Genomic DNA, 27,828 nt, shown 5'->3' with positions numbered 1-27,828 from the left:
GGGAGAAGGGAGGGGAGAAAATTTCCTTTGGAAATATCCAGTTTGTTTTACGTAACCTACAAGAGCAGCCACAGACAAGGAWGGAAAAAGCACAGTATTCTAAGCCTACAAACACTCCCAAAGGCATGCTTTTGGCATGGCAGGAAGGCTGGATTTAACAGCAAATCAATGCACTCTAAACAGGAAAAATAAAAACAAACATCTTCCCCCCACCCCAAACACAGACACCTAAGTACTCAAACAAAATACGCAGAAAAATGCATAACAGTCCTTGCCAAAAACCCATCTGGCGATTCAAACCACTTTGCGTGTGTGTGTATATATATATGTATGTACATATATACATACATATATATATAAACACACACACACAAATATGTGTGTGTGTGCATGCATGTGAAAAAAATAAGAATATAAGCATGAAAAACAGACTAAAGGACTGAGACAAGGTCTCCAGGCCTCTTGCACGCTCACAGATGATATATTAAATAGAATTTCCACTCCCTGTAATAAGATTGGTATATTTACTGCACCACTATAATATTTATAAAGCATAATGCGCTGCAGACCGCTCCGTTCCGCAAATACCGTCTTTCAAAGTAGACGGATGATTTGCCCTGTTAGAAGTGGGGGAAAAGCTCCTGAAGTCTGATCCGCATCACGTTTTCATGAACCTCTTATATGAAAACGGTATCAAGTTGCTCTCTGAATCAGTTCAGCAGCAGTTGTCCTGGGCAGGGTCTCTCCAAAGGTGCCCTCCTCCGCCAGCCAGACACCGGGGGCGCTGATTTTCTCAAAATCTGCTGGTTCAGGGGCGAGAAAACAAGAAAGCAAAAGGAAAGGAAAGATGACCAAACGGCACATGGAAGAAAAGTACATCGTCCTCCCCCCGTCAAGATGTTATGCTGCATCTCGGGCAGCAAATGCAAATACCACAGAGTATTAAGAATCAAAACATCAGACTCATCAGCTTACACTCTCGCACCCGCTGCACTAAAAGGGCAATCGGATCGTGCGGGAACACGGGAGCCCACGCACGCACACACACACCCGAGCTGCCAGGCAAAGCCCGCGCAGCGCGAAGCACAGAACTACCGAAAACACGCGCAGYGGTCTCCTCTCATCACTGCAAGCAGTCCCCCTATTAAAAAAATCTCTTAGACCATATTACAGCTCAATGCTTTATTTTGTGGAGGAACAAAAAAAAAATAAAATAAAAAACGCAAAACATTGATGCATCTTAAAAATGAGATCTGACTCAAGTTCAGCTTCCCCTCCAGAGACTGCTAAAGGTCACTAACAATTAATTTAGGATTGATGTACAGCTAAAACATGGTTAAACCGTAACTGTGGAAATTAACACAAACGGCAAACTACCTGGACACGGCACAATGTCAGACCGCGCTCCAAATCTTTTCCCAACCACCCAGAACTTGATGTTCTCCTGTAATTGCCCTTGTACCTGACTGCTCAGAATCAGCAGCCTCCCAGCGCTGCCTTCGCTTTGTGAATTTTATTTAAAGCCAAACAGCAGCAGCCACAGGAATCCTCACCTCACAAAGATCCAGTTAGGAGGTATTCCAGCACACTCTCAATTTAGCAAATACATATCAGCCATCCTGCTCAGATAATAGTTGAAGCCATTCAGCAATAACCTGGACAGTAGCAAGGGGAGATTTATGATGAAGAGAAGGAGCAGACAGGCTTGTTTGCCTGTAATCCCGATTAGCGTTGTGAGCGCGCTTATTTGACTCTGCCAATTAAGAGGAAAAACCTCAGAGCTCTCTGAAGAGTCCTGTTTTCCACTGCCCCGCGTTAGCATCTGCTGCGATGCACCAGGGTTCGTACAAGTCGCAGCGACTTGGCTACGAAACGGGGAGGACAGAACGAAGTCGCCTCCACAGCTTTCCTGCCCTCACGACCTCGCTAGAAGGCTGTGCAGAACCTCACCGACACGAAGGACCAGATGCTTTCTTTTGCCTGTCAAATTATTTATTAACAGATTATCTTCAACAGTTTGTTCTGTGATCAGGAGAAGGAAGTGAGATATTCATTTTATATATACATATAAATATATATATGAATATGAATGAGAGAAATCATATCCCCCTCTCAGATTTAATTTTGCTAAATTAGCTCTTCAAGGCCCCTCCTAAAAAAGGATCTTCAATCTCCTACTCAGCTTTGAGTCCTCCTCTCTACTTACCCCAGCTGAGATTTTTTGCCTCTATATGGAGCAGACCAGAATTGTACATAGCATTCAAGATGAGATCTCACCAGAGTCTTATATAATGCTATCATACTTGTATAGCTATACTAGAAATACCTTGCCTTACATAGCTTGATGTCTTATCACATACTGACTGATTAAAGCATGCTTAAAACCCCTCTATTTTTCAATCAGTAATGAGCATCCACTTTACAGCAGTCTTTTTTTTTTTTTTTTTTTTTTTTTTGGTTTTGCTCTAGTCCTCAAGGTCATTCAGTTCTTCCTGTAGAATACCTTAATCCTCTCGAGTATTGATACCTTCCATCTCTAGTGCTCTGGATGATGGCAGAGCAAACCCAGCAATACGCATGCACAGCGATTCCCTCTGGGAGAATGAACCGCCTCGGTAGAGCGCCAGGTGTGCTACTTAGCCTCATAAAGCTGCAATGCCAGCAAATACACGCTAGCAGAAATGCCCATAAAACTTTCTAGCACGGACACGGCCTGAGCCTTACGAAATAGCCTCCAGGAACATGTTGCATTACCACTTGCTATCAGTCCCCTCAAACTGGGAAGGAGGGACAGAAGGGAGGAGCAGAGCTAAAAAACTGGTTAGCTGAGTGGAAAGATAGATTATCACTGCTAACCTACCATTTGTCAATCCAGAACCGTGCTGAAGACTGTAATTTTCTAGTCAATGCTTTATAACCAAGGTCAGAGGGAACAAATACTTCAATAAAAAATTCAAGGTATCAGCAGAAGAACCCAGTCATGATCCTCAGAATCCAAAAAGAGGAAGGGGTTGTTTGTGCAGCTAATGGGCCTAGGATAATGTCTTTCATGTCCATCAAGGGAAATGGCATTTACAGTTCTTCAGCATAAAGCCTTAAGATGACATACACAAAACCGCAGGAAAAAGGGCAGCAAATGAATACACGAAGAAACACAGCTCTACAGCRCAAAATAAGCAAACAAACAAACTTCAGTTTTGCTACCAGAGACCAACTGCAGTACTGCCTGGATGCTTGGAGCTGTGCAGCAAATGCCAAGCTGTGAGCTGCAGCCAGGGAACACATAATTAATGTGATTAGGAGCACACAGAGCTAGCATGCTCTGCTGACTGAAAAGCCCAGTAGCATAATTACTGTTTTCTGTACTAGCTCTATGTCTGAACAAATCTCAAAGCCTGGTTAGTATTAGACTGCTGTGTAAACGTCAATAAAAATCCCAGAAGTGCCAGCTCATCAGCATTCTCAGGCACAGAAATGGTGAAAATATCACTGCATTTCCATGCTGTTAACATGAGGCAAAGAAGTCTCCGTTCTTCAGTCTAACCTTAGAGTTTGTAATAAGGTAACGTCTTCCCCAAGTGAATGCTTATTATGAAAGCTAATTAATTGCTTTCCAGTAATGAGAAGTCTTTGGTGTTCAAAGAAAGCAAAATTCAGTATATAGGAGTTAAACACTGTTTATTGAAACAAAGCTCCCCCCACTTAAAGAACTGTTTCTGATTAACATCACTACAAATAAAACCAAAGAAATTGAACATACAAACATACAAAGTATGTATAGGCAGGAAATATGTGCTAAAATCAGTCAAAAACATAGTATTAATTGAAGTGAAAACTAAAGCAATGCTTTGTAGTTGCCTAGATTTCCCTGGGGGATGGAGAGTCAATGCTTATCTGCCTTTCTCAGAAGAGACAATTTTGATTAATATCAGACCCATCTGACTCAGTCTATTAAAGCCTGAAGGAAGGATATTCTTCAGATATAAGAGATATGTCTTTGATTAATAATTCTACCATATTGCCATTCCAAGCATTAACAACTGCATGGCACCTATGGAAAGAGAAAGCCTTTGAATTCTAGAGAAGAGAACTAACTTGCACTAATAGATCTGTTCTCTTTAGTCCGTATCAGAAAGCTGTATGACAGTCTTCTTCCTACCCTTTGCTGAACAAGTCAAAGTGCCAAGATTGTCACTACTTTCTTGCAATGGTTATAGAATTTAGCTTTACCTATACCAAGAAAGCAAAGTTACTTCAGACATTCTGAATGCTTTGTCTAAAGATACTGGCAATCTGTCTAGAAGAGTTCTCTTTAGCACTATCATAGTTTAATAGACCACAATAGTCTACAATATCATGGCCATTTGAGTGCAATCTTACCTACCAGTAGCATATGTTCAGAGAAATGCATTAAATCACTCAGTCCACTACACTGGACTACCATGCACGGTGTAACTAATGCCAAATCGTCTCACATGGGGTGGAGAGAAATCAATTTAACATTATCTCTTGAGTTYTTCCTGGAAGTGGAAGCTTTGGCTTCAGATCAATCAGCACCAGCCCTCTCATCCAAGCTGAGCATTTTTCCTGATGCTTGTGATCAACCTCTTGCTGTATTCTCTGTAGTTCACAGGTTTGACATCCAGTGCTGTAGCCTTAATGCGAGATTCATCCTTTGAAAGAGAAAAATGGCATGTAAAAGAAGAAAGCCTGTGCTCCAGGCATTTGGCTCTAACCTTCTTTTGCCTCAGTATCTCATTGCTCTTGGTATCAGGGTTATTGGGCAGTGCAAGTTTTGACTCCTAGAGCAGCTACATTGTTTTCATTTGAAACACACCAGGTTTAATGAACCTGAGAGGCAGCAGCGTTAAGGAAGGACAGTGGATCCCTCCTTCAGTGCTCCAGTGCTGAAGATGGAAAGCACTTGCTGTGAGCACGTATCTTCAGAAACTTCTCTCCGCGCACTAGAGAAAGAAGCTATTTCTTATGGAAACAAGTTTAACCATGCAAGCCACAGACTGTGCCATTTGCTTTTTGGGGATACTTACGTTGTAAGTCTCCAGTTTGACTCGGATCCTGAACTCGTAAGTGTTGAAGTTTGCATTTTGGAACACTTCCTCAAATGCCTGTTCATTCTGTGAAAAGGACAAAGACAGACGTGAGCCACTGACACTTCGAGCTTCTCGTAACACCACAAACTTTCAGAAAAATTAGTCTTTTACAGATGTTGACAAAACATTGTGACTAACTGAATCACATTGGCAGAACTGAACCTTCCATCAAGTTTTAGATGGAACTACATCTACTGTAACTTACAGTTGAAAAGAAAATTTAGTTCAAGTTTAGAAAAAAAGGGAAGACTGACTGTTTTAGTTAGCCAAAAGAAATGGCCCACAGTTGTACTGACTCTGCAACCAAATAAACAGAATGAAAATAGTACAAGTCTGCATGAGATTCTCTCATACTGCTTAACTGGTTATTTCTGATGTTGTGACCACAAACACCAACAGAGTTAACCTTTTCCCTATTAATACWCTGTCAGACATTCAGCCTCTGTGCCTGTCCATCAAGACTGTATGCATCCTTCACATCCCAATACAGACCTATTTRTGAGGATGCTTTGTAAGAAAGTGGCTGTATGTTTTGAACATGCTTTTATACYCATTAGAAGAGACCATATTAAATTGATATGGTAAATTATTTCTCATTAGCATATGAATACTAAACATTACCCTRTATTTATTATTTGCATCGCTTTACCACGAGCCATTTCTCAAGAACAGTATTAAAAAGAAAAAAGAAAAGAAAAAAAAATTAGAAAAGTTGTGGAGATCAGGGAAAAGTAGCCTATTTCTGCATAAATTAGTTGTAAAATCATTTTCTGACATTCCACAAAAATTCCACAGCCTCATGATGATATAAACAAATAAGTATTAATGCATATATCTACCAAATGCACTTGACTTTGGATCAGTCAGTCCAGAAGCAGATAGAGTATCTGATCTGGAGCTGAACCCAGCTCAAATTCCCTTATATTCCAAGTGTTACACCTGCCATTTTTAATGTATGCAGCACTATTTTACACTATATAGTGATTCTTCTAAGACCTAGAAAGGCATGACATATGAAGATGAACAGGAGTTGCTCGTTTTCAGACTGCAAAATTTAGGCATATCCTTTCTGAATATTAAAAACCCTTTCTTCTGATCATTGCATGGATTAGAGGATAAGAAACTTACTTTGCAAAGTATTTGGCTTCTCTTCTCAGCTCTGTCACAAACTATGCTAACCTTTACTGAGCGGAAAATGTTGTTAAGTATACCAGCCACTGCTACCCTACATTTCCTACAAGTCTGGGTAATAGGTACGATAGAGAAGTAGATGAAAAACCTTGCATATGCATTTACATTTAGTAAGGTCATTAACTGTACATGGATCCAATACACACTTAAGTAGTGGAAAGATTTCTGCCAGCTTCACAGGACACAGCATCAGGTCTTTTGAGAAAAGACACTAAAGACAAGTTTACTAAAAATGCATCAAGTATTATTTTTAAAAGCTCATAAAAGTATCAAAGCAAAACCAATTTCTTCTGGAATACAAAGCATTCCTGCTCAAGGGCTCATTCCATGTTGTGTTTTGTTTACTACACCTAGCCACTTCCACTACTCAGCTCTTCAAAAGACACTGCAAGTTTGTATTCTTATATAGGAACTGCCGTCTCTCCCTCCCCACCCAGTTCCCTTCAGCTTTAAAAATGACTAAGAAATTTTGCTTGAACTCTAGCAGAGATTAAGCATGTCTGAAGAAAGAAAATATTGACAAATTAAGAATGTCTGAAAATGGAAATTTAATTTAAAAGCGCAAGTACATCTAATTAGAATGCCCTAGCAATACATCTTCCAACAGAGCAGAGGTATCCAGCCTTCATGACATCACACAAACTTTTAGCAGCCAAGAACCACAAGCTTTATATCATTTACTTCAGAGAGCCAAAGTAGAGGAAACTTCCAAAGTCACTCTTGCCTGCAAATTATAGAAAAACTAACCCTGCTTTGCAGGAGTGGATGAGATCTACAACCATGCCTCAGGGCAGCCAGGATTACAGACTCAGCAATCCCTCCTGGATCATTTCCTCCCACAGCCAAGGAACAGGATTACCAACAACTGGTATAGCCACAGAGCCCTGGTATCAGCCATACTATAGCCTTGGCCTGGAAACACAGCAAGCGCTCTAGACCAACGTTCATACACCATTCAAGAACTTACGCCTTCCATATAATTAAAAAACATATACTTTGTAGCTGACAAGTAGAAAGGGGAAAAAGATTATTTTGGTGGGAGGAAAGGAAAATGCAGTAGACAAGTCTACAGACACAGAACAAAATACTGTCGGTTACTGTTTAATGGCTTACAACTACCTTAAAAACCCTTCTAATCTGTCAGAAGAAAAGATTATTTAAGAAACTCCACAAATGACCTATTTTAAAAGTCATAATTTTTGGCCACAAAGTTTCTGACGATATTTAATGAAATTAAAAAAAAAAAAAGGGAGTCTAAGAAGTGGGCTAAAGCACATTAGTTCAAAAAGCTTCCTGCCTACTTAAAAAGATACATACAAAGTGTTCTGGAATTTTTTGGTTTTGTAAACAAGTTTTTGGAACGTATTAGAAATAATATTGTTAGCATTCATGAGTAAAACATTTTTTGTAGATTTGTTCCGTCTAGGTAAAATGATTAAACAGCCTGTCCTTTCTATTGTACTCAACATGTATTAAAGCCGTCAGCCCTCTTAAGGGCTGTAGCACTAGCCACAAGTAATCACCTGTCTCTCAAGGTCCAGGTGATAAGGACASGCTGATCTTCAGCTTTTAACAGGCAAAAGAGCTCAGAGGTAAACAGACTGACTGTGGGAGCAAACTACGGGGGAAATCTCTCTGTTCTCCAGGCAGATGGCCTGTGGAAAATAATCCTGAGGAGAGTAAACAAGTCCCTGCCAAGAACTTCAGAGTAGGGAAAAGCAATGATCTGTGCTCTTGTAAGAGATACTGAAGTCCAACATCTGGAGGAAAATCTTTAACTGAAAGGCCTGAGTTCACCCATTAGCTCAGAGCACAGGCAAGATCAAATTCTTGCCAAATGCAACAGAACATCCCTTTCACGTGCCCTTTTTGTATTGTTTTAACAAGGCGGTTAACTTCCACTACAACTAGATGGACATAATCCAATGCCTTTGCCACCTTTGTTGACTTAAGGGAGCTACAYATGCACACAGGGATGAGATTGTGCTCCCTGCAGCATCAGCACTAATGTMCTACACACCTCCGATCTTTCTCCAAGTTGCCCTCCAAATTAACTCTACAAGAACACCTTCTTAATAGTGGGATCAGAAAAAAAAGCAAAAAATTTGAGAGCAGCCATACAACAAAATGGGTGAAGTACAGTTCAAATTCCAAACATTTGCTTAAAAAAAARGGGGGGGCGATAAGCTGATGGACTACCTTTTCCTTCAGCTCTCCAAGAAAAGCAGCACTTTGCCCAAGAATGAATTCTGCTGATTCTTGGAAGCAAGTCACCCACTGATACTCCTGACAGTCTGCAATGGTCACCTGAAAGAAAAACAAATAAACAAACAAACAAATAAATAGTGATTTCATCCAGCTGTGTATTATTCAAAGAAGGTAGCGCAAAAGACAAACACATTTTACAGTTGAACGGAGTTTTACATTTCAAGTAACTCTCATAGCCCAAATGCTCCATAGGTACTTTCTTCACCAAGGCTGGAAGGCAACAGCTCTTTTTATAGCTGCATAGAATGTCATAGTAATTTAAAGCAAGTTAATATTGACAGTACATTATAAATTGAGTCACAGAGAAAGGCCAACAAGATGATATTGGTACACACTGTGATGGAGGTTTAGCTCTGTTCTGCTRTCACCGATGAGCTGTGAGCAAGAAAAAGCAAGCCAGAATGGCAATAACCAAGGGTAACACCAGCAAAACTGCACTCTGCGTTTACTTAGTACGTACATGGGAACTTGAACATAAWACTACATGCTTTCTATGATATGAGGAGACTATCAAAACATTCAAGGGCACGAAAGAGCAGTAAAAAGATGAAGTACTAGCCTCATGCATTCCCTGGCTGCTTTGACAATTAGGAACGGGAAAATAGGAGCAAAGCTGTTCCAACAATTGTACCTTCAGTATCCCTTTATATTCCATGAGACTGATTCTGCTATGTAAAGTAGTTCATGTATTCCTCGAAGTTATATGTTAGAAATTATTCAGAAGCATTGTGTGTTCTAGTGAGACTGCAGGGATAGCTCCCTTCTCTCTGCATGCCCACCTGGCACAGCATTTCTGAGAAGCAGATACAACTTTAATTTATAATGTAAAACAAAGAAAGGTTCAATGCTCATGGTGTAAGCAAGCATCACAATAACAATCTTCAGACAGTTTTCTGAAGCAGCTCCATTAATGCATGAGACAGAACAATACCTACAAAAGAATGTACTAAATATAGGTAGCAGCTGTAAAAGTGCAATTACTGCTCTCCAGAAATGCCATTTTACTTCAGTTTATCTTCACTACTGAAGAGGCGTAGGCCATCTGTACTCTGCACTGCATAGTACACTTGGAAACTAGAATCAACTGAGCTAGCATCAACTTTTTGGCAAAGAGAAAAGCTTTTAATTGGAGCACTAGGAAAACAAACTCCTAATCAGCTCAATGAAACATTCCTCACTCAGGTACAGCATACAAGCCACTTAAATATCCTCTAATCCACAGGCACCATAGATGGATGAAAAGCACTAACACCCCACTCTCTCAAAAGGTTTTTTTTTTCTTTTTCTTTTTTTTTTGAACTGTACAAGGAAAGCGGTCAGCGAGAAACATTCTCTCTTCTAATCCATTTACTTACCAGAAGCATCATGCGGTACTTGAAGTTGGGGAATTCACGATCACACTTTTCACAACGGTACAGTCCATTTTGTTGGTCTATCACTTTCTTATTGCAATCCTGAGAGGGACATGCCTGGTACATGCAGTTCTCTTTGCGCAGATGTACCACTGTGCCCACACAGCTAAAATAATCCGCCTAGGAGGGTGAGTGTGCAACATTAGCCTCAAAATACTCAATGTTTTCTAATTCTGAATTAACTACAAAGCATGGTATCCATATTTGGATGTTTAGGATTAAAAGGCTTAACAGATATGGATTATTGGAAAACTGTAAATCAACCCTTCTGTTGCAATCATTTCCAGGCTTCTATTATGTTAAATAAAGCCCTTATAGCAAGGTTATTTTGTGTTTCCATTGAGGGAAACTCCAATTGCCAGGTTTTCTACAGATAAAGTATATTTGCTTCTCCATTGTGTCTGTTCAAATCTCCACTTTTTTTTTTCCCCCCTTACAGGATTAAGATTCTGCACTTTCTTATACGTTTTTTTTTTTTTTTTGTACTGATTCCCAAAAGAAGAAAAGAAATCTACTGTGTAGTATTAGAGATAAGCATTTGGTTAAACTATACCCACAGAACAAAATACCCATTCACCATACAAAAGTAATCATCCTAATGGTTTAAGACCACAATCAAGTCTTTCAACAGATAAACAGAGGTTGCTTAGGCAGCATATGCAAGAAACATCATGTAAAATAGCTGAATTACAGGTGAGGTTTCTTCTTTAAATAGAAGTTCTTAAGTACCCYGAATGGCTTAGCACTTAAATTTGAAATAAATAAATAAATCAAGAAGCAGTATAAGCCTAGACAGGACACTGGACTGGAATGCCAGAGATCTGTGTCTTATTCCTAGCTTTTCTATTGACCAACTGTGGACCCCTGAAAACCACTTCCTCTTAATGCACCTCTTTCTCCTATAATACTTTGTGCTATTTATATAAACAGCTTTGGGATGGACTTTATTTACACAAGGTTCAGAATTCTCCTGTAAACTTTAGTATCACCTTGCAATATCTGCAATGAACAGGAATTTATTTCTTTAATTGCATAAATTCTGAAAGAATAAGCATGTATTGCTCAACAACTGGACTACTCTAATGAGCAGAACACGTGCACGAAATCTAGCYTCCCCCTATGCCCCCAACTATACAGAACATGGACTCATATTCAGTTGCCCTGCTTTACCTTATCGCCTTGTCCCAAGTTCTCAGATTTGGCTTCAAAGAGAGTTTTCCAGTTGGTATTTCCCCCAGTTGCAGGTCCACCCCTCACATCAGAGATTGAGGCACATTCCAAAAGCTGCCCCTCAGAGTCAAACCTGGAAGCATAAAGATGCACTTCTGTTTTTGGATAGCAGACCACAAGGAACTAAATGTAAGATTTTGATAAGTCTATGTACTTAATACAAGAGGGATTTTATTTTTAAATCAATGATTTGAAATGAAATAGTTACAGTACAAACAAAAATAGCATTTCAGAATAAGTTAATACTCTGGTTTAATTAGCATAGTATATTATAAACTCACAAAAGGAGGACAGCTTTGTTCTATATAACTGCAATTTGTTTGCCAGCTAGTGGTCAAACCATGCACTGCATGCTTCTTAAAGGCAGTCAGATAACAAGATTTAAGGGCATCAAGATATTTCCGTAATTAAAATTAAATTACATGGTATCATTATCTTTGTAGCAGCTTTGAAAGAAAACCAAATAGCATTGAATAGATTATGTTTCCCATGCTAAAATAAGAAAGCACTGCTTTTCAGCAAAGGTTGTACTAGCATCCCATTCAGGTGCATTTGTGTTTTTTAGAAAACAGGGCTTTTTATTGAAACTTTACAGACACAACTGCCTTTAAAAGAATTGTTTCCATCCGGGTATAGTAACATGACTAGCAGTTGAACCACATCTTGTCCATTTTTGAGCAGAAGCTCTGTAGAAAGACTGTTAGTTTTAACCTGCACCGTATTATTACATATTTTGCATATAGCATTACATTGTTTTCCAGTAAGACACTGTTTCAGCCTTCATGGCTCAAATATACATCTTCTCATGTCAGTCCTACCTCTCACAAAGATCTCTAGGAGTATTAAAAGAAAGCAGAAGAACCAGAGGCTGAATTATCATGCTCTTTATCCTGCTTACAAGTCAGATTATGTTAGGAGAAGGATGATGARAAACTCGGTTCACTGACATGTCAAGACTGCTGAACAAGTGGCACCGATAGGCTTCAGAAGTGGCTATGCTCAGCCATCTTCTGGTGGAGAATTATCAGGTATTTGTTCAGATTTGATGCCCTTTCAGAACAGAGCCAGAAAGCCAGAATCTTACATTACAGATATTTTCCCTGCAGTCTTACAGAAAACCACAGGGCACTTGAACTCCTTTTTCTTTTTCCTTTCTTCTCTTTTGCTTCTCATCAAGTAGTTTTTCAGTTCTTTGGGAGGACATACCATTTTGTATGGGCACTGCAACATGTGCCCATATTGCTAACCCACAGACTGTGTGCACCAACAGGACTCAAAACCTGAACTTAATGAAAATATCACGGTACTATCTGAGACCCACAGTCAATTTCATCTCCAACAACCCTCTTCAGCACGGAAGAACCAATTAGCTGACAAATGGARAATGCTAACTCAGGTATTTTAGCCATGTTTGGGGGATTTAGGCAGAACCTAAACACAGGATTCATGAAACTTAATGCTTTAGGCACTGCATCCTATTACTACATATCACATGCCACCATATCCATACTCAGAGCAGACAGTTCAGCAACTTTCTACACCAGAAGCAACAACAAACCACTATGAAGTTACTTTGCTCTGCTGACATAGATAAAAGTGTTATTCGCTATCTGAAGAATATCAGATAAGGAACAGCAACTAAGATGTCAACGTAGTCCTCCTATACCAACAGAATACATATCAGATTCTCAGATTCCACATAACAGAAAAAGTCTATGAAAAAACATGATACTCTCAGCTAACACCTCAGAAAATAGAGTTAGTCAAAAGCCTGATTTTACACTGCCTTCCAAGGTCTGGGTCAGCATACACTAGTCCTACTCCAACACTTTAAGATCTGTCATGGAATTACAAGTTTGTGAATTGAACAGCTTAAAAAAAAAGACGGTCTTTCAGTCCCTAGTGATTTTGAGAAAGAAAAATTTCTATAACCCTAGAACCCATATCCTCTGCTCCCTTTTTTCAGTACTCTACAGACTGCTCAAGTACAGAAAAATAGAGTACAGAGTAGAGAATAGTAGAGAAGCAAAGAGAGATTCCACAGCAGGCTGAAATGAATTGACACAAACAGTCATACCATCCTCGGAGCTTAAAAGCCTCTGGGCTATCAGGATTGATGACAACTGTGCTCGAGGACAGGACAGACAGGCTTCTACCACCGAAATCAGAGACTCTGGCTCCTTTGATGGCTATCACAGGTTGTCTAGAACCATCAAATTTTTCAGCCTGCATGTGTGAAAAGACAGAAAATATTAGTGACACACCACAGTAAAAGGTATTGAACTTGTGGTCATGATTCACAGAACATGACAAGTGAACAAATCTAAACCAAACTATTTTACTTCACTTTATTTAGGAGGTATGGTTTTAAACTATATCATTAGGAGTTTAAGAGGAGATCATGGGGGAAAAAAAGCAAAATAAAATCAGAATCCTTAAATCACAGAATGGTTGAGGTTGGAAGGGACCTCTGGAGATCATTGAGTCCAACCCCCCTGCTCAAGCAGGGTCGCCTAGAGCATGTTAGACAGGGTTGCACCCAGGCAGGCTTTGAATATCTCCAGAGAAGGATTCCACAACCTCTCTGGGCAAACAGTTCCAGTGCTAAATAAATCTTGATATAGAGAATAATAAATCTTGCTAATAAATCTTGATACAGAGAAGCTGCAGACCACTGGTTTGGAAAGAAAGGATTGGTCCCATCCATCAGGGGTTTTACACTAGTATTTTAGAAAGAAGGTGGGGTCTAGACAGTGGAGATTTCTCCAAATAGGAGAAATTTAGATAGAAAAGACTTTTCAGAAGATGAAATCRCTCACTCACTTGGCTTGACTGAGCCAAGCATGTCTCTTGTACTGCTGTTTACAGAGTAAGAAGTCTAGACATGCTGACAAAAAGTTTTGTTGTCATTTCATTTCCTATTTCTAATCTCATAAAGCCACTTCAAAGCTGTTCAGTTGCCATCAGTTTATTACCTGAGTAAAGTCACACAGAATCTGCCAAACAAAGAACCTCTTGGTACTAGAAAGGTTTCAAACGGTATAGTTTTTCTGGATCCCACACCACTTAAGAAGCAAGGAGAGGATCATGCACAAACGAATGGGGGTTAGCAATACTGTTTGCTGCATGCACGAGATGTAAAGAACTCACGACTTATCTGGGCAGTTAAGGCAATGACTTCTATTGAGGAGATATGGATTCTAACCTCAGCTGTGCCAGTTGCAAGTCACATGGTCCTAAATGGATCACTTTCCCTCAATGTTTGTAATTACCTCTATTCTACAAGTAAGGAAATAGATTTAACTCTGTAAAATGCAAATCCCTGATCTCTCCTTGGAGGATTACACCAGAAATCACTACCCAGTAACCTCTCCTATAGCAAGGTGCATCAGCCTCAAAACTTTGTAATACTAAAGTTTAGTTCACCCCATTTATATCAGCAGAGAGTTAACAGTGTTTAGCTGCCTCCAATATCTGTGTACTTGATGTCTCACTTAGCCACAAAGCATCACTGTCAAACTGGCAGGATCACTCCCATTTTATAGACTGGAACATAAATACCTAAGCATCTACAATACAGATGGAAAATAAAGTAGTTTGTTAAAAGGATAAAGAAGCAGTTTACTGCAACTGTTCAACCTCTCAACTCCAAGTCTCTGATGTTTACACTTCTCTGAGTTTTGAAATACGGCCTTTCAGCCCCCCAGGTAAGCAGCAGTTTATGCATGGCAACAAATACCCCATGCTATGAATAAAATTAAGCTAAAACAAGACAGCTGTTGCCATCGGGCTTTTCCATAATCAAACTACAAGTCATATCCTCTTCTAAATCAGAATCCTGTTATCTTTGGTCTTTGGGCTTGAGACAATGCCTGCAGTTGTTCAGAACACATTCGTCAGACCTCGTCAGCAGTTTGTCAGAGAAAGGTTAAGAATATCACACCTGAATGAAACCAGACAGTCTTTCACCTTCTCCTCTCTGCCCCGATTTCTCAAACACCTAGGACTCTGTCTCAGTGCTATGCCCATCTCAGATCACACAGCACATTCGATTCTTCACCCTACATAAGGGAATTTTTGCTTAAAAACAGGTAAGAGTACATACCTCAACTCCCCATAACGTAGCTGTCACCAGCTTCCCAGATGTATCCATCAGGTGCACATTCCTCTTCGACACCTCYCTATTGTTAGATTTCACTGTAATTTTAGTGACATCTTCATAGCTCTTACAAATTCCAATTACATCTGGAAAAAATAGTTACAATTTAGTTAGAATTACTCAATGGTCACAATAGGGGAATATGAGCAGAGACCAAAGAGAAGAATTCATTTAGTGTCACATTTTTACCTTGTAAGATCCTATCTCCCTATTCATAATCAAAAATGATGTGGAAACTGAATATATTATGGTAGGAATGCTTTTGGTGGAAGAAGGTTCTATTACAGAACTCTTTTTTGCTTTAATTTCATTGATGAACTCATGAAGATATTCATGAATGCAAATCTCACCGCATTACAAAAATCAAGGCATTGTACTACTTTTTCCCATCCCATTCTGCCAAAGGGCTCCAGCCCTGACCCTGCCAACATCCCCTTGCTGTTCAAGCACAAGTTTCAGGTAAGGAGTTTCAAAGTCATAACAACACAAAGAAACAACCGACTGATGCCCTCATCAGTCCGCACATCTGGGAAACAGGAGCTAATGCAGTCCACCTTGTACTCCCTAACAATAAACCACTTTCAACAATATAGATCTACCTTTAAAATCCCTAGCTGAATGCCTCTGAATCACATGCATCTTGTGCCTGTGAAACCTGAGAACTCCCGCCCCCACTCAAGCCTCTGATTTTTCCGGAATACTCTGTCCAACAAATTACAGAAAAACAAACCCCCAATACTTCACAAAGCAAGCCAAAACAGTCATGCAACTTGGACTTGGATGTAATGAATTATGCCAAAATCACTACAGAGATAATTAGATAGTAAAAGAAAGCAAGACTGTGGAAGGTATGAAACGCACACGTGCTGAGCAAGGACATTTTTTCCTTCAGTCCTTTTCTGTGGAAAACAATGAACACAGTACAATAAGCAAGTATCATTTGCTGTCTTTAGCTTGAAGCAAAAATTTGCAGATAAGTCAGTATATATATTGTTAGCAGAAAAGGACAAAGACATCTTAAGAGTAAAATTACCCAAGGCATTTTTAATGGCAACTAGCACCAGATAACCTCATTCAAGAGACCATAAAGCATTGTACACTCACTGCCTCCCCAGTGATCATGACAAAATAGAATTTCAAGCCTTACAGCTTCTCGTTTTGGTATTTATACTGACCGACAATTGAGTCCTTGGGTGTGTTCTCCAAGTCAGAGATGGATACAAACTCAAACTGAACAGATGGAAGATGCTGGGCATCATCACAGGGCACAACTGAAGTCTCATTAGTGAATGTAATTTCATAGTCATTCTTAACAGCTGTATATTGCTTGTTAGCAGTCTTCAAATTGCCTTTGGTAAAATAATATACCTACAGGAGAAAACAAGGAAACAGAGGATATTATCAGAAGTCAGACAGAGAAAACAGATTGTGTTCACCTTTAAAAATCCTTGCTATGCTTAAGCTCTTCTTTTTAGCTCATGTCAGTCTATGAAGGTACAATGCTACCATACCTTGTTCAATTCAATGAGTGGAAAGAACTTGTCTGCTTGATCATTGAATGCAGTAGCTCTAATCTCACCCTGCAGAAAAATAAGAGAGCTGGTCAGAACTGAAATTCATCAGGCAAAAAAAAATCTTTGCAATGTTAAAGTGGCACTCGTTCTACAGACAGAGTGGTCTGTCAGGCCAGCTCCAGGCATGTGAGGAAAAAAAAAAAMCCCTTTGTATTTGTAATTATTGCAAATTATTGCACGTTTAATTTTCATGAATATACCTAGAGCTCCAAAATTAAAGGCAAAATTATGCATCATATATACACCTCTGAACAGATACTGTTAATGCCAGTTTTAAGTGTATTCCATTACAGGAAAAAAAAAAAAAGAGGAAGAAAGAAAAAAAGAAAAGAAATTTCAAATAGATCACTTGGCTCTACAAGTGAATACACAGATGTATTGTGATAGCTCCTGCTTACGCAAGATGTCAAGTCCTTAAGTAACAATTAATAACAATTATTAATTCACTAGATATAAATACTATTTTTAAAAAAATGTGAATACTGACAGTATGCAGAGAAAATATATGGCTGATGATAATATGTTGTATTATTAACCTCACATTTTATACTAAACATAATTTTGCAGAATCTTATTTGTTTTTGCAACTGAAGGCTGTAATTTGATAAGAGGGTTGTGTGACAAACTGCAAGTTTAGTTAGATAAACCAGATACTATTCCCCAAACAAACCACAGGTGAAATTTCCTAGTATTACAATAATTCATACTCTGATTTCCTCATAAAAAGTGAAAGCTTATATTTGGGAAGTGATGCTCCTCTTATGTCTTGTTTCATAACATGATATTGAAGCAAAGATGAGACCTCTTTTCTTAACCTAAAGGGAACTACAAACTTAATTAGGTTGTCAATTGCCATAAACAACTATATTTTGAAGTTGCAAAAATTTTTAGTCACACACTTTGACGAAAAGTAATGCCATATATTTAAGACTTCTTTCTTTCTGGATAAGAGTCACTGATGCTCAAGTTAATGAATACAGAAGTACGAATTTCAGCCACAATATAATACCATTTTTTACAACACACTATTTCCTCTGTTCTGTCTTTACGAAGGGTTCATCAGTATCTGGCATACATTATCTTTTTCTCAATGTAACACTTACACTTTCATCAACTAGCTCTATAGAGAAGAGCTTTCCTTCACCACGGGAGTTGCTCCACGTGCGGATCTGGCCCTTTTGCGTAACACGGGCACAAATGGTCCACCTGCAAATGTGCAAGAAATCACTGTTCTATGTCCTCTTTTTAGAGGAGATTAAATTTACAAACTTTTGAAACTTGAACGTTACAAATTAAAAGCCAGAATTTTTCCACTGCACCTTAGCAATGCTACCTGCCTTTTTACAGTTTTCTATTTTAATGGCCTAGACCATTAAAAATGAGAAGGTCATATAGAAAGCAGCAACAAAGCCAGCCATAAAATATCTAATAGATATAACAGCGAACAATCCCTCTGCACAGAAGCAGGCCTCAAATATTTTACTCTTCTCAGGCGCATTTCCCTATATAGCAGTTTGCCTGTTCTAAAAAGCCATATTAGAACTCAAGAGCCCAATTATAGGTTTTATATTCAACATGGGTAAGCAAATCAGCTTGCATAACTTAAAAATATTATTCACAAAAAATTACATCCTCACGCTTTTAAATAGAACAGTAGCTGAAGTCAATAGCTTGCTTAGTTGTTTTAGCATTAAGCTGCCAAAAAAGTTTGCTTTAGGGAAAAAGAAAAAAGCCAATTGATTTCCAAGTAAAAAATTAAAATCCATCAAGTTCAACAGGATAACTTTACCAAAACAATACAAAGGCCAATCTCAGATTGTCAAAGTGTTGACAAAGAAAACCCCATCACCCTGTATAGCTGTTGTGTTTTGTTTGTTTAGCAGTTTAACTGATGAAATAATAATAATAAAACAAAACTTAATACAGAATGATTTGCCAGAGGTTCATAACACAAGAAAGTAAAAATAAGCTATTGTTCCTTTACACTCGTTACACTTCAAATATCTGTAAAAAAAAATAACTCACTTAGATTGGTACGGGTTCAAGCTGGCAATCGGCACTACTTTGGACTGTGATCCACCTGGTGTCTTCACTGAGCTGGGACCACTCGCTTTACCAAATTGCTTTGAGGGAGCATGGTACTTCGGAGCAGTAGGACCTTTCAAAAACGCAGCAAAGCACGCACAATTTCAGGGGGGAAGAAAAAACCCCACACATACAAAAGCCAGGTTAAAACCTAATACGAGGTCAGGCACAGTAATTCATCTGTAGAAGTTTTCCTGCTATACTGCGGGAAGCTGCATATAAGCTAAGGTTATACTTAAATGTAGGTAGGCACTTGAAGCTCCATTCACCGTGCTATATGGGTACCACGTCAAGTTTCTGTAAACTATTTGCAGAAGCACTTCTACTCTGGGTCACAGGTTTGCAGCCTAGAAAACACTTTCGCAGAAGAGAAAATAACTCAAGATTTTTGAGCTCTTACACTGGAAATGGAGACATCTCCAGGATCAAGCAGTTAAACATGGTCCAAGTGGCCAACAGTTGGGTAGCTGTGAACTGATCTAAAACACTGTATGTACATTGAGCTTTGGATCTACACCTTTTGGGGAAAGGATTAAGGAATGACACTATTTCTTAATTCCTCCAAAATCAACCCATTTCCTAACATACGCTACTACTGCTAATTCTAAACATCAACCTTATTCGTGTATAAATGTGGAACTTCCATAAGCAAATTTAAGAAACGCTGGTTTCCTGTTGTAGTACATTTATATAAAAGTTTTATTTCAAAATATTTCTTAAATGGTTTGGGAAAAATACTGACAGGTTAAAGCCTCATTGAGAGTTAGGACTGGGACAGCTTTTTTGCTTTAAAAATAAGCCTATACACTGACATTTAAATTGATGTCTTTTTCAGTATCTCACCATTGAAAAACTTCATCAAAAATTGTATTTATAGATGTACTCTCAAATTAATTTCTGTCCTGTAACACCTAAACTGTTTGGCCCCAATATCTCAACATTGATAATGCACCTTTTGGTCAGCTCCAAACTGTAGCCTACTTGGGTGTCCAAAGAGCAGTATTTCAAGAATGCAAAATTGCATCGGGCTAGATGTTCAGCTCACACAGCTTTGCAAATGAGTCTTTTTGCCAAAGAGCCTTCCTATTTCCCTCCTACTTGGCGAGGGCAAGGAAACAGTTTGGGGTTTGTCTGTTTTTATATTATTTTTATTTATTTTTAATCCTAAAATAGCCTCTTAACACAATTTACTTTTTCAAGCTATGAGCTAGTCTTTAATGTATTGTTACTCTTCCAGCACCGTTACAGAAAGGAACTATTTTAAACTGTAGGTTTTTCACTGCACAAAGCAGATTCCAAAAGTCCTGCCCAGAATTACTCTTACCTGCTACTGACAAATTACCATTCTGCTGCTGTGGTTTGCTGGGTGCAGGGTTTGCTGCTGGAGCTGAAGAACGTTGCTGCCCCTGCCCTGATAATGGAAAAAGACCATTTAGTACAGTAGAGAGCACAGTAATTAAAATTATCCTTAAGTCGTTCTTAGGAAATACAGCTAATGTGAAAACAAAATTTTAACCCTGGGGACACACGCTAGAATTCAGGTGTTACAGACACAGCAGTAGTAAGCTATCCAGCGAATAACATTAACATGGAGGAATTTCAGTCAGATCCTTCCTCAAGCAATTGCTTTCTACCTTGGAAAAATTCAGGTTTGATAGCTATTTAAAAGGACAGCATTGAATAATCTTGACAATTTCTCCATTTTTAAAGGCTTCTATTGCTCTGACAAGTAGTTTTGACTACCGCTACCATCTAAAAGCTAAGATAAAAACTGTAGCAGAAGTACATCTTAAAATTCAGAGAGGACCAAAAAAAGCATTGGATGAAGTCAAATATGAAGTTAACACAGGACAAAGTGTTTGTAATATTTTATTTCCGATATATGAAGATAGTTTATGTGGGAACGGTGGGCTCGCCGCAGCATTCGCCACAGTCCCTCTCAGGACATGACAGTAAGTAGCGCAGGGAGTGAGATATCGCCACAGTAGGCACATATCTGCATATTTTTGTAGACACCAAGACTTTCGATCACCTTATATTGACGACGAGTTACGTGAGAGAGAGCTGCGTGACATCTTTAGAGAAATACTACATTGAAGGATTGATCTACAATCCAAATACTTGGATTATTTTACAGAAGTAATTATTTCCCTTTCATATTTTGCCTCCAGCTCAGAAAGCATCCAACATTTTGTCTTTCTAGACACAGTTAACTCTTAAGCTATGAATTTGCATGAAGTCCTAGGCCTGAGCAGGCAAAGCCCCACTGATTTGGCATGAGGGAAGGAAGACAGTGAGAGGGAAGGGAAGAAAAGAACATCAGACCAAACCCCTAAACATCACAGGGAACAAAACCACCAAATCCTAGAACAGAATTGCAAGAGAGGATGGCACACAAGTACAGCAAGAAAACTTAAACAATGCAAGGTGCTTAGGCAATGCAAGGCAATAGACTGAGGAAGTAACAGTGACCATCTAGTTATTTTTAATCCAAAACAAGGTCTTCACACAAAACCAGTATGCTCCTCTAACTTGCCGCAGTAAAGTCACAACAGTGAACTGATGACAGCAGTCTCCCTGGCAACGGCGTGACGTCAAACAGTAATGTGTATTTACTGCAGAATCCACTAGATGGAGAACTCAGATTTCACCCTTGCTCATCTGCCTCATATATTCACAAGACCCAGCCAGGGTCACTCCTCAACACCCCTCTTTTTTTTCCCCCTTCTTAGACAAAAGAGATTGTTAAGAGAAAATGTCTGGAAAGGGAAAGAATTTAGAAGAATAAAAGAATAGGAATGTACRTATGAGACAGTAATAATTTCCTCGCTCCTTTTATCCCAAATATTTTTTCCACTAGGATTTTTAAATAGGATAATACACACTTGTGTGTTATAAAACACAAAATCATGTTTTAATGGTTGTCTACCCRAAGTCTGGCATTTTTTAACATACTAAGAATATATTAACACATCTGTGCATGTGTTTGAGTACAAAAGTAGCGGAAACTCTCTCCAATTTTCTTCCTTGGAGAGTTTAGATGCTCCTAAATTATGTTTTTTGGTGGCTGGTGGCCCACAGATCACTTATGGTCCTCAAAGTTGACTTCTCTGCCTAGTTTTTAGCTGTTAATTAATTATTGAGCTGAAAAAGCACTTGAAACATTTAATAATATTTGTTTTGTGTGTGCCAAGTTACTCAATTCCAAGCCTTTGGCCAAAGCCAGCCACATAACACACACTAACCTAATAGCAGTATAACAGTAGTCTCATGGTTCCAACAGTTTATTACCAACAGGTTCTGCTTCCTTGCTATGGTGACARAAGATCTGTCCCAGCATGAGAGGAAGAAGAGGAGAGAAGATGCACTTCGAGAGAATGGACACCAAAAGGTGTCAGCAGGAAGAGTGGAAAGTTCAAGTTCAAGTGAAAGTATACCAAACATTTCAACATTGAAAGATTAATGACAAAAACTAAACATGAACAACAAGTAATTGTTACAGTAAGAATAAACTCTAACATCAGAGTAATTTGAATGAGATTAATGACAGTAATAACATTATCATCATATTTTCTACTAAGAACTAAACTGCTCAATCTTAATTTTCAATACTGTTGTGAAATGCCGCCTGGAAAGTTTTTATGGTGTGTATTAAGAAGATCGCACCTCTGGCTTCCTTGTTAGGCAGATTAACCACCCACTGCTCGATTGTAAAGTGGACAAAAGCTAACTTCTCACTCCTTGGGTCCTACTGGGGTATTACAGTCTAAAAAAGAATACTCTATATTCCTGGGTTTAGCAATTTGAGATCTGAACTTAAAATAAGACTAAAAGTAGAACTAATCATTTAAATAAAACTGAAGTTCCTTCAAGAAAATGGCAAAATGATTTTACGATATTCATTCAGCATTAGCTAAGTTTTCCTCAGAATACTACCTGTCAATATATAGAAGAAGATTTTGTAACTTTAAACAACTCTTTGTCATTTATATAAAGACCTTTATGACAAATGAAGCAGCCTTGCAGAGCAGACAGGCTAGTTTGAGAGTATCCAATCTAAACTACTACCATCTTTTACAACTGAGAACCTTACTTAATACCAGATCAAAGGGCACCAAGTCTGCAGAATAACATTAGTGTTAAAATGCAGTATACAGCACATCAAATTCAAAATCTCTTACTCATCTAATTCAATAGTGCACTCATTGTGATCATGCACCTGTAAACAATGCCATCCTCAAATAACATATAAATTCAAAAACTTCAGTGCTAAGTTGGTTTTTTTTTTTTTTTTTTTTTTTTTTTGAGTCTAAATGAAGAACTCTGGTAGACAATTCTGGTTAAATATGTAAAAATTATGACCATTTAAGGCTTATATAGTTTCCTTATCATCTATTAAAGCTATATGCTGAAAAAGTAAGATCTAACCAGAGAATAAAATCAATAATTTACAAAGATACAAAGATATTTTATGAAAGTCATGGTAATTTTTACTAAAAAGTTATAYTCTTTAAGATATATTTTCAGATCAGTTTTTTAAGATCCCAGATTCTCAGTTGTTTCTAAGCAACAATATAACAACTGAAAGACACTATAGGTCACAAGAAACTTGCTATTGTATCACATAAGCAAAGGAAGTGTGAGAAAAGACACAAAATTATCTGCTCAATAGCTGAAAATCTTGGTCTCTACAGCAACTGTGAGATTAAACCATAAAGTCAGAGATGTCAACACATTTTTTAAACAGCAGTTAGCTAAGTAACTATCACAGGAACAATAGATTCTTCGGGCTTGTTTAACAAAAGCCCCTCTAATTTCCCAGGAAAAAGAAAAGTTAATGAAGAAAGATGTCCTCATCTTTGCAATTGTGAAATTTCTACTTCAGTTAATAAAGTAGATTTCTAACCAGAATGGCAGTGTATCTATTATCACTGTTTGTCCAAAACATCTTACAGAAAACTGTTGACACCGTATGGTTCCCTTAGTAATGAAAATATATTTACTCACTTTGACCAAAAACAGYCATTCCTCCATAAAGAGCTATTTTGCTAATTAGTTTCAGCTATTACTTGTGTACCTGTCAATAATGGATCTGTTCAAATATCTAAGTGCTACTTATCCTCTTTTCTCCCCCCCTCTTTTTTTTTTTTTTTTTAGGAGTAGAACTAGAAGAACAGAACAATTTCCAAAATTTGGCTCAACTTCTGAACACATCTCTGAGGTAAAAATATATACTCATCCAGAAAATGATTGGCCWGAGAATAAGTTCAGCAAATGAAAATAAAGAACATAACTATTTATACAACATAATAAAAACAAAAGACRCATGGTGGGCTTAGTCAGCACCAATCCAGCTCCGCATCTTTTTTCAGATGGCAGAGTAGTAACAGGTGCTTAGAAAAATCTATATACTGGCCGTGTTTTCATACCAGTATCTCATCCATATCCTTTGAGCAATCTAGTTTTAGTGCTTCCTGAGCCCAACATTCACACAGAGGATGCACTGTTATGTTTAACAGCCTTTGGTGGATTTTTCCTTCATGTCTAATTGCTTTTTGAACCTGTGCCAATTTTTGGCACCCACATCAAGTAGCACCAAGTTCCATAATTTAACTATGCACTGTTTGGGGGCATAGTACAGCCTTTGTTTTAAAACCACTGCCTGATAATGTAAGAACTGAAGAGCATCAAATGAACACAGAAGAGAAGGAGAGATTTATCATTCTTTACTCAYCCCCTATATACCATCTTACAGTTTCACAGATCATTATTACATCCTCCTTCTGTTGTTTTCTTTCCAGAGTAAAAATCTTAGTCTCTTTGGTTACTCATTACAAAAAGACACAGACCAGCTCCTGCATACTTACTGGAAGCCTAGGTAGAGACCACTAACGCACAATAAAAAGCTCTCAAATTATCACAAAATATAGACACTTCCCAATATCACATAGAGATTGAAACTCAACCATGGTGAAGATTTTACAAAAATAYGAACAAAGTCTATTTCATGCAAAACAAATAGAAAGGATGTTCAAGATCTAGACATCATTGTTGCAGGCACAAGAAAGCTGAACATGTCTGCCTGGCTGTTGTTAAATGAAAAAAGTAGGCAACTGAAAGATCATTATAACAATTTCTCCAGACAAGGTATTTTTCTACAGTAATTACTTACCTTCGTTGTATGGCACTGGGTTGCCAATATTCCCACCAACCATATCAGCAGTTTTCAGAACATCCAAATCCATCAGAATAACCACTCTCCTACAAACACAAAACAGACAGTAAGATTTTCATTTCCTCTGCACATCTAACAGACTTTGAATATCCTTTGCATACAGGTAAGAGAAACAGCCAGTAGGGGTAGATTCTTTGGACAAGAGATTCAGATATAAAAGCTCTCCACTGTAACCCACTCCCAAGGTACAGACAGGCTTAAGAACAGTATCACATTTCATTAAAGACAGCAGCTAACATGCTGAATAGGCACACAGAAATGGCTTGAAAGAATATAGCCAGATTTTAMAGATAAGATATATTCCCTGACTCAAGAAAAGTTATATTCCCTCCACAGAAACACTGRATAAAAAAAGACGCAGAACCTCAGTTACCATTCTCCAAGACATTTGCAGTTTTTAAATTGTCACTTTACCCAAATCACTTGTTAGTTTTTAGTATTCTACGTCCTTCTTCTCTCAAAGTTTCATAAAAGAAAGACCAAAGACTTCCAAGTAACAGGAAAATTTCATCATTTCTTTTCTACAACAAGTGATTTTAAGTGAATTTTAATAAACCTCAGTATAACTRTGTATTGCAGCTGGTTACCTTCAACTAAACTACTGTATTAGATACATYCACATTCACTGTAATCACATTCAGTATTTTTTACTTCTGCTATTGCTTGCATTGTGTATTCTCCCTCCTGCACACTCAAGACCAATTATTCATGGACAATCCCAATCAAAAGCACTTGGCCTCTGCTTAGTCACATAGGATGGAGTACCCGTTAGCATTACTGCAATTAAAACAACCTGGATACCTTCCATCTTTCAGACTGTTGACAATGAATCTGTTAACCTGGCAGATACAGTGAGCTGCTAAGCGCTCCTCTTCCACAAGAGAGTTCAGCTGTGTTGCCAACATGAAGGCTGCAAAAAGTAGAAGAAAAACATTGAAACAATTACCACATGCCAGCCTTAAGAGGGGCTACCATGCATGGCCACAACTTTTCCAGTCAGTCTACTGGTGTTACATTAGATCCACAGCTTGCCCCATTAATTATGGGGCAGGAAACAGTGTAACAGCTAACAATTCACCAGCACTCAGAACATAAAATAAGGATTTGTTTCCCAAACTTAGGGGACTTAAACAGGCAATGATAGCCAGAATACATTAAAGAAGTTAGATGATTAAACTACTTCAAAGCCACTGTTATGAAAACATCAGCTACAGATTTCTATGTCTTTGTTATACCCTGTAGTGAATTAATTTCTTGTAGTTCACAAAGGAGCACTGAAATGCAGTTGCGYAGTTTGGAATATGAGTGGTCCCTATTTATGTCACTCGCTCTTTCAATACTCATTTCATCACTACAAACCTAGATGTTAGATTGGAAACTATGGCAACATTAACATCTCCACACTTGCAAAAATCTCAAAGCTTGTCATACTTACAGGAAAGTGTGTTAACACCATCACTCATCARCACTCGGTAACGCGGTGGCCCATTYCCTGTAGCAATAGCCCGTGTATTCTGAAGAAAAATACCAGATTGTTAGTCCTCRCTAGCTCATTCAGAAACACTTCAGAAGCAAAGACACATCTTCAGTGAATGACTCAGTCTATTTAGCTCTCTTCACGAGCACTGATACCAACAGCAGAGCTGTAGYCGTACAAAACCTACTTTTCTCAACTGCATTAAGGCTAAGTCAGCCATGCTCTGCTCCTCTGCAGAGCAAGCTCGGCTGCAGCCTGGCCCTGCTCGCGACCCTGCAAGGAAGCACACGCAGTCGCTGCTGACAGTACAAAGTAATGAGGAGTACTCACTATGACTTGGAGTACAGGCTTGGAGATGCTCTCCCCCTGCATTATGGCCTAGAGAAGAGAAAGAAAAAAAAAATCACTCAGAGAGGTGCCACCTCCTCGCTCAGGAGACCCGCAGCAGAGGGGGAAACGTGAGGAAACGGCCGTGGCAACGTGACCAGCCAACACTGCTGGGCCCAGCCGCGGCCCTCCTCTCGGGACCGGCCCGGGGCACCATGCCTGGCCTCCCCCTTCTCCCCAGGGTCAGGCCCGACCCTGGGCCTTGCTCCCCACCGCCACTCCCAGCCCCTTCCCAAAACCCGGTGCCCCCCCCCCCATCCCGGACTGGGCCCGTCCCTGGCCTCGTCCCCCCACAGCCCTCTCCCGAGCAGGGCCGACCCAACACCCGAGACCTTGTCCCCCCCGCCCCCGTCTCCTCCGGGCCGGGCGCGGCCCCGCGCGCGGAGGCCTCACCGCGATGGCGCCCTCGCTCAGCCGCACGCTCATGCTGCCGCACTTGCCGCCGCGCTTCGCCGCTGCCGCCAAATCCTCCCGCCGCCCCGAGCCTGGCCCCGCTCCTTCCGGCGCGCTCTCCCTGCGTCACCGCTGCGCGCGGGCCGGCCCGAAGGCAGGCGGAGCGCGCCTATTGGCTGGGCGGCGCCGTACGGCGGAAGTGCTCGGCGGCGCGCCGCGGTGGGTGCCGCCGGGCGGCGCCATTAGCGGCAGCGCGGGCCCATGGCGCTGCCGGCGGAGGAGTGGCGGGCGGTGGCCGCCCGGTGC

General features: G+C 39.4%; 1 protein-coding gene across 1 annotated transcript; it reads right to left on the bottom strand.

Annotated features, from left to right (window-relative positions):
• Positions 1 to 3,661: 3,661 nt before the first annotated feature.
• Positions 3,662 to 27,624, bottom strand: RPA1 (replication protein A1). Its single transcript, XM_085309291.1, has 17 exons — positions 27,523 to 27,624; positions 27,073 to 27,120; positions 26,701 to 26,779; positions 26,067 to 26,175; positions 25,203 to 25,291; positions 20,355 to 20,441; positions 18,971 to 19,103; positions 18,049 to 18,151; positions 16,883 to 16,951; positions 16,547 to 16,739; positions 15,318 to 15,457; positions 13,290 to 13,438; positions 11,153 to 11,285; positions 9,926 to 10,102; positions 8,502 to 8,609; positions 5,049 to 5,135; positions 3,662 to 4,673 (listed from the first exon to the last, which is right to left on the bottom strand). Exons 1-17 carry the CDS (start codon positions 27,553 to 27,555, stop codon positions 4,566 to 4,568), a joined length of 1,845 nt encoding a protein of 614 aa, XP_085165417.1. The 5' UTR covers positions 27,556 to 27,624; the 3' UTR covers positions 3,662 to 4,565.
• Positions 27,625 to 27,828: the final 204 nt, after the last annotated feature.

This window comes from Rhea americana, unplaced genomic scaffold (genome assembly GCF_003343005.1).
Source record: "Rhea americana isolate MKP2758 unplaced genomic scaffold, rheAme1 scaffold_295, whole genome shotgun sequence".
In the NCBI taxonomy this organism is placed as follows: Eukaryota; Metazoa; Chordata; class Aves; order Rheiformes; family Rheidae; genus Rhea; species Rhea americana.
This window is presented reverse-complemented; position numbering and strand designations above follow the sequence as displayed.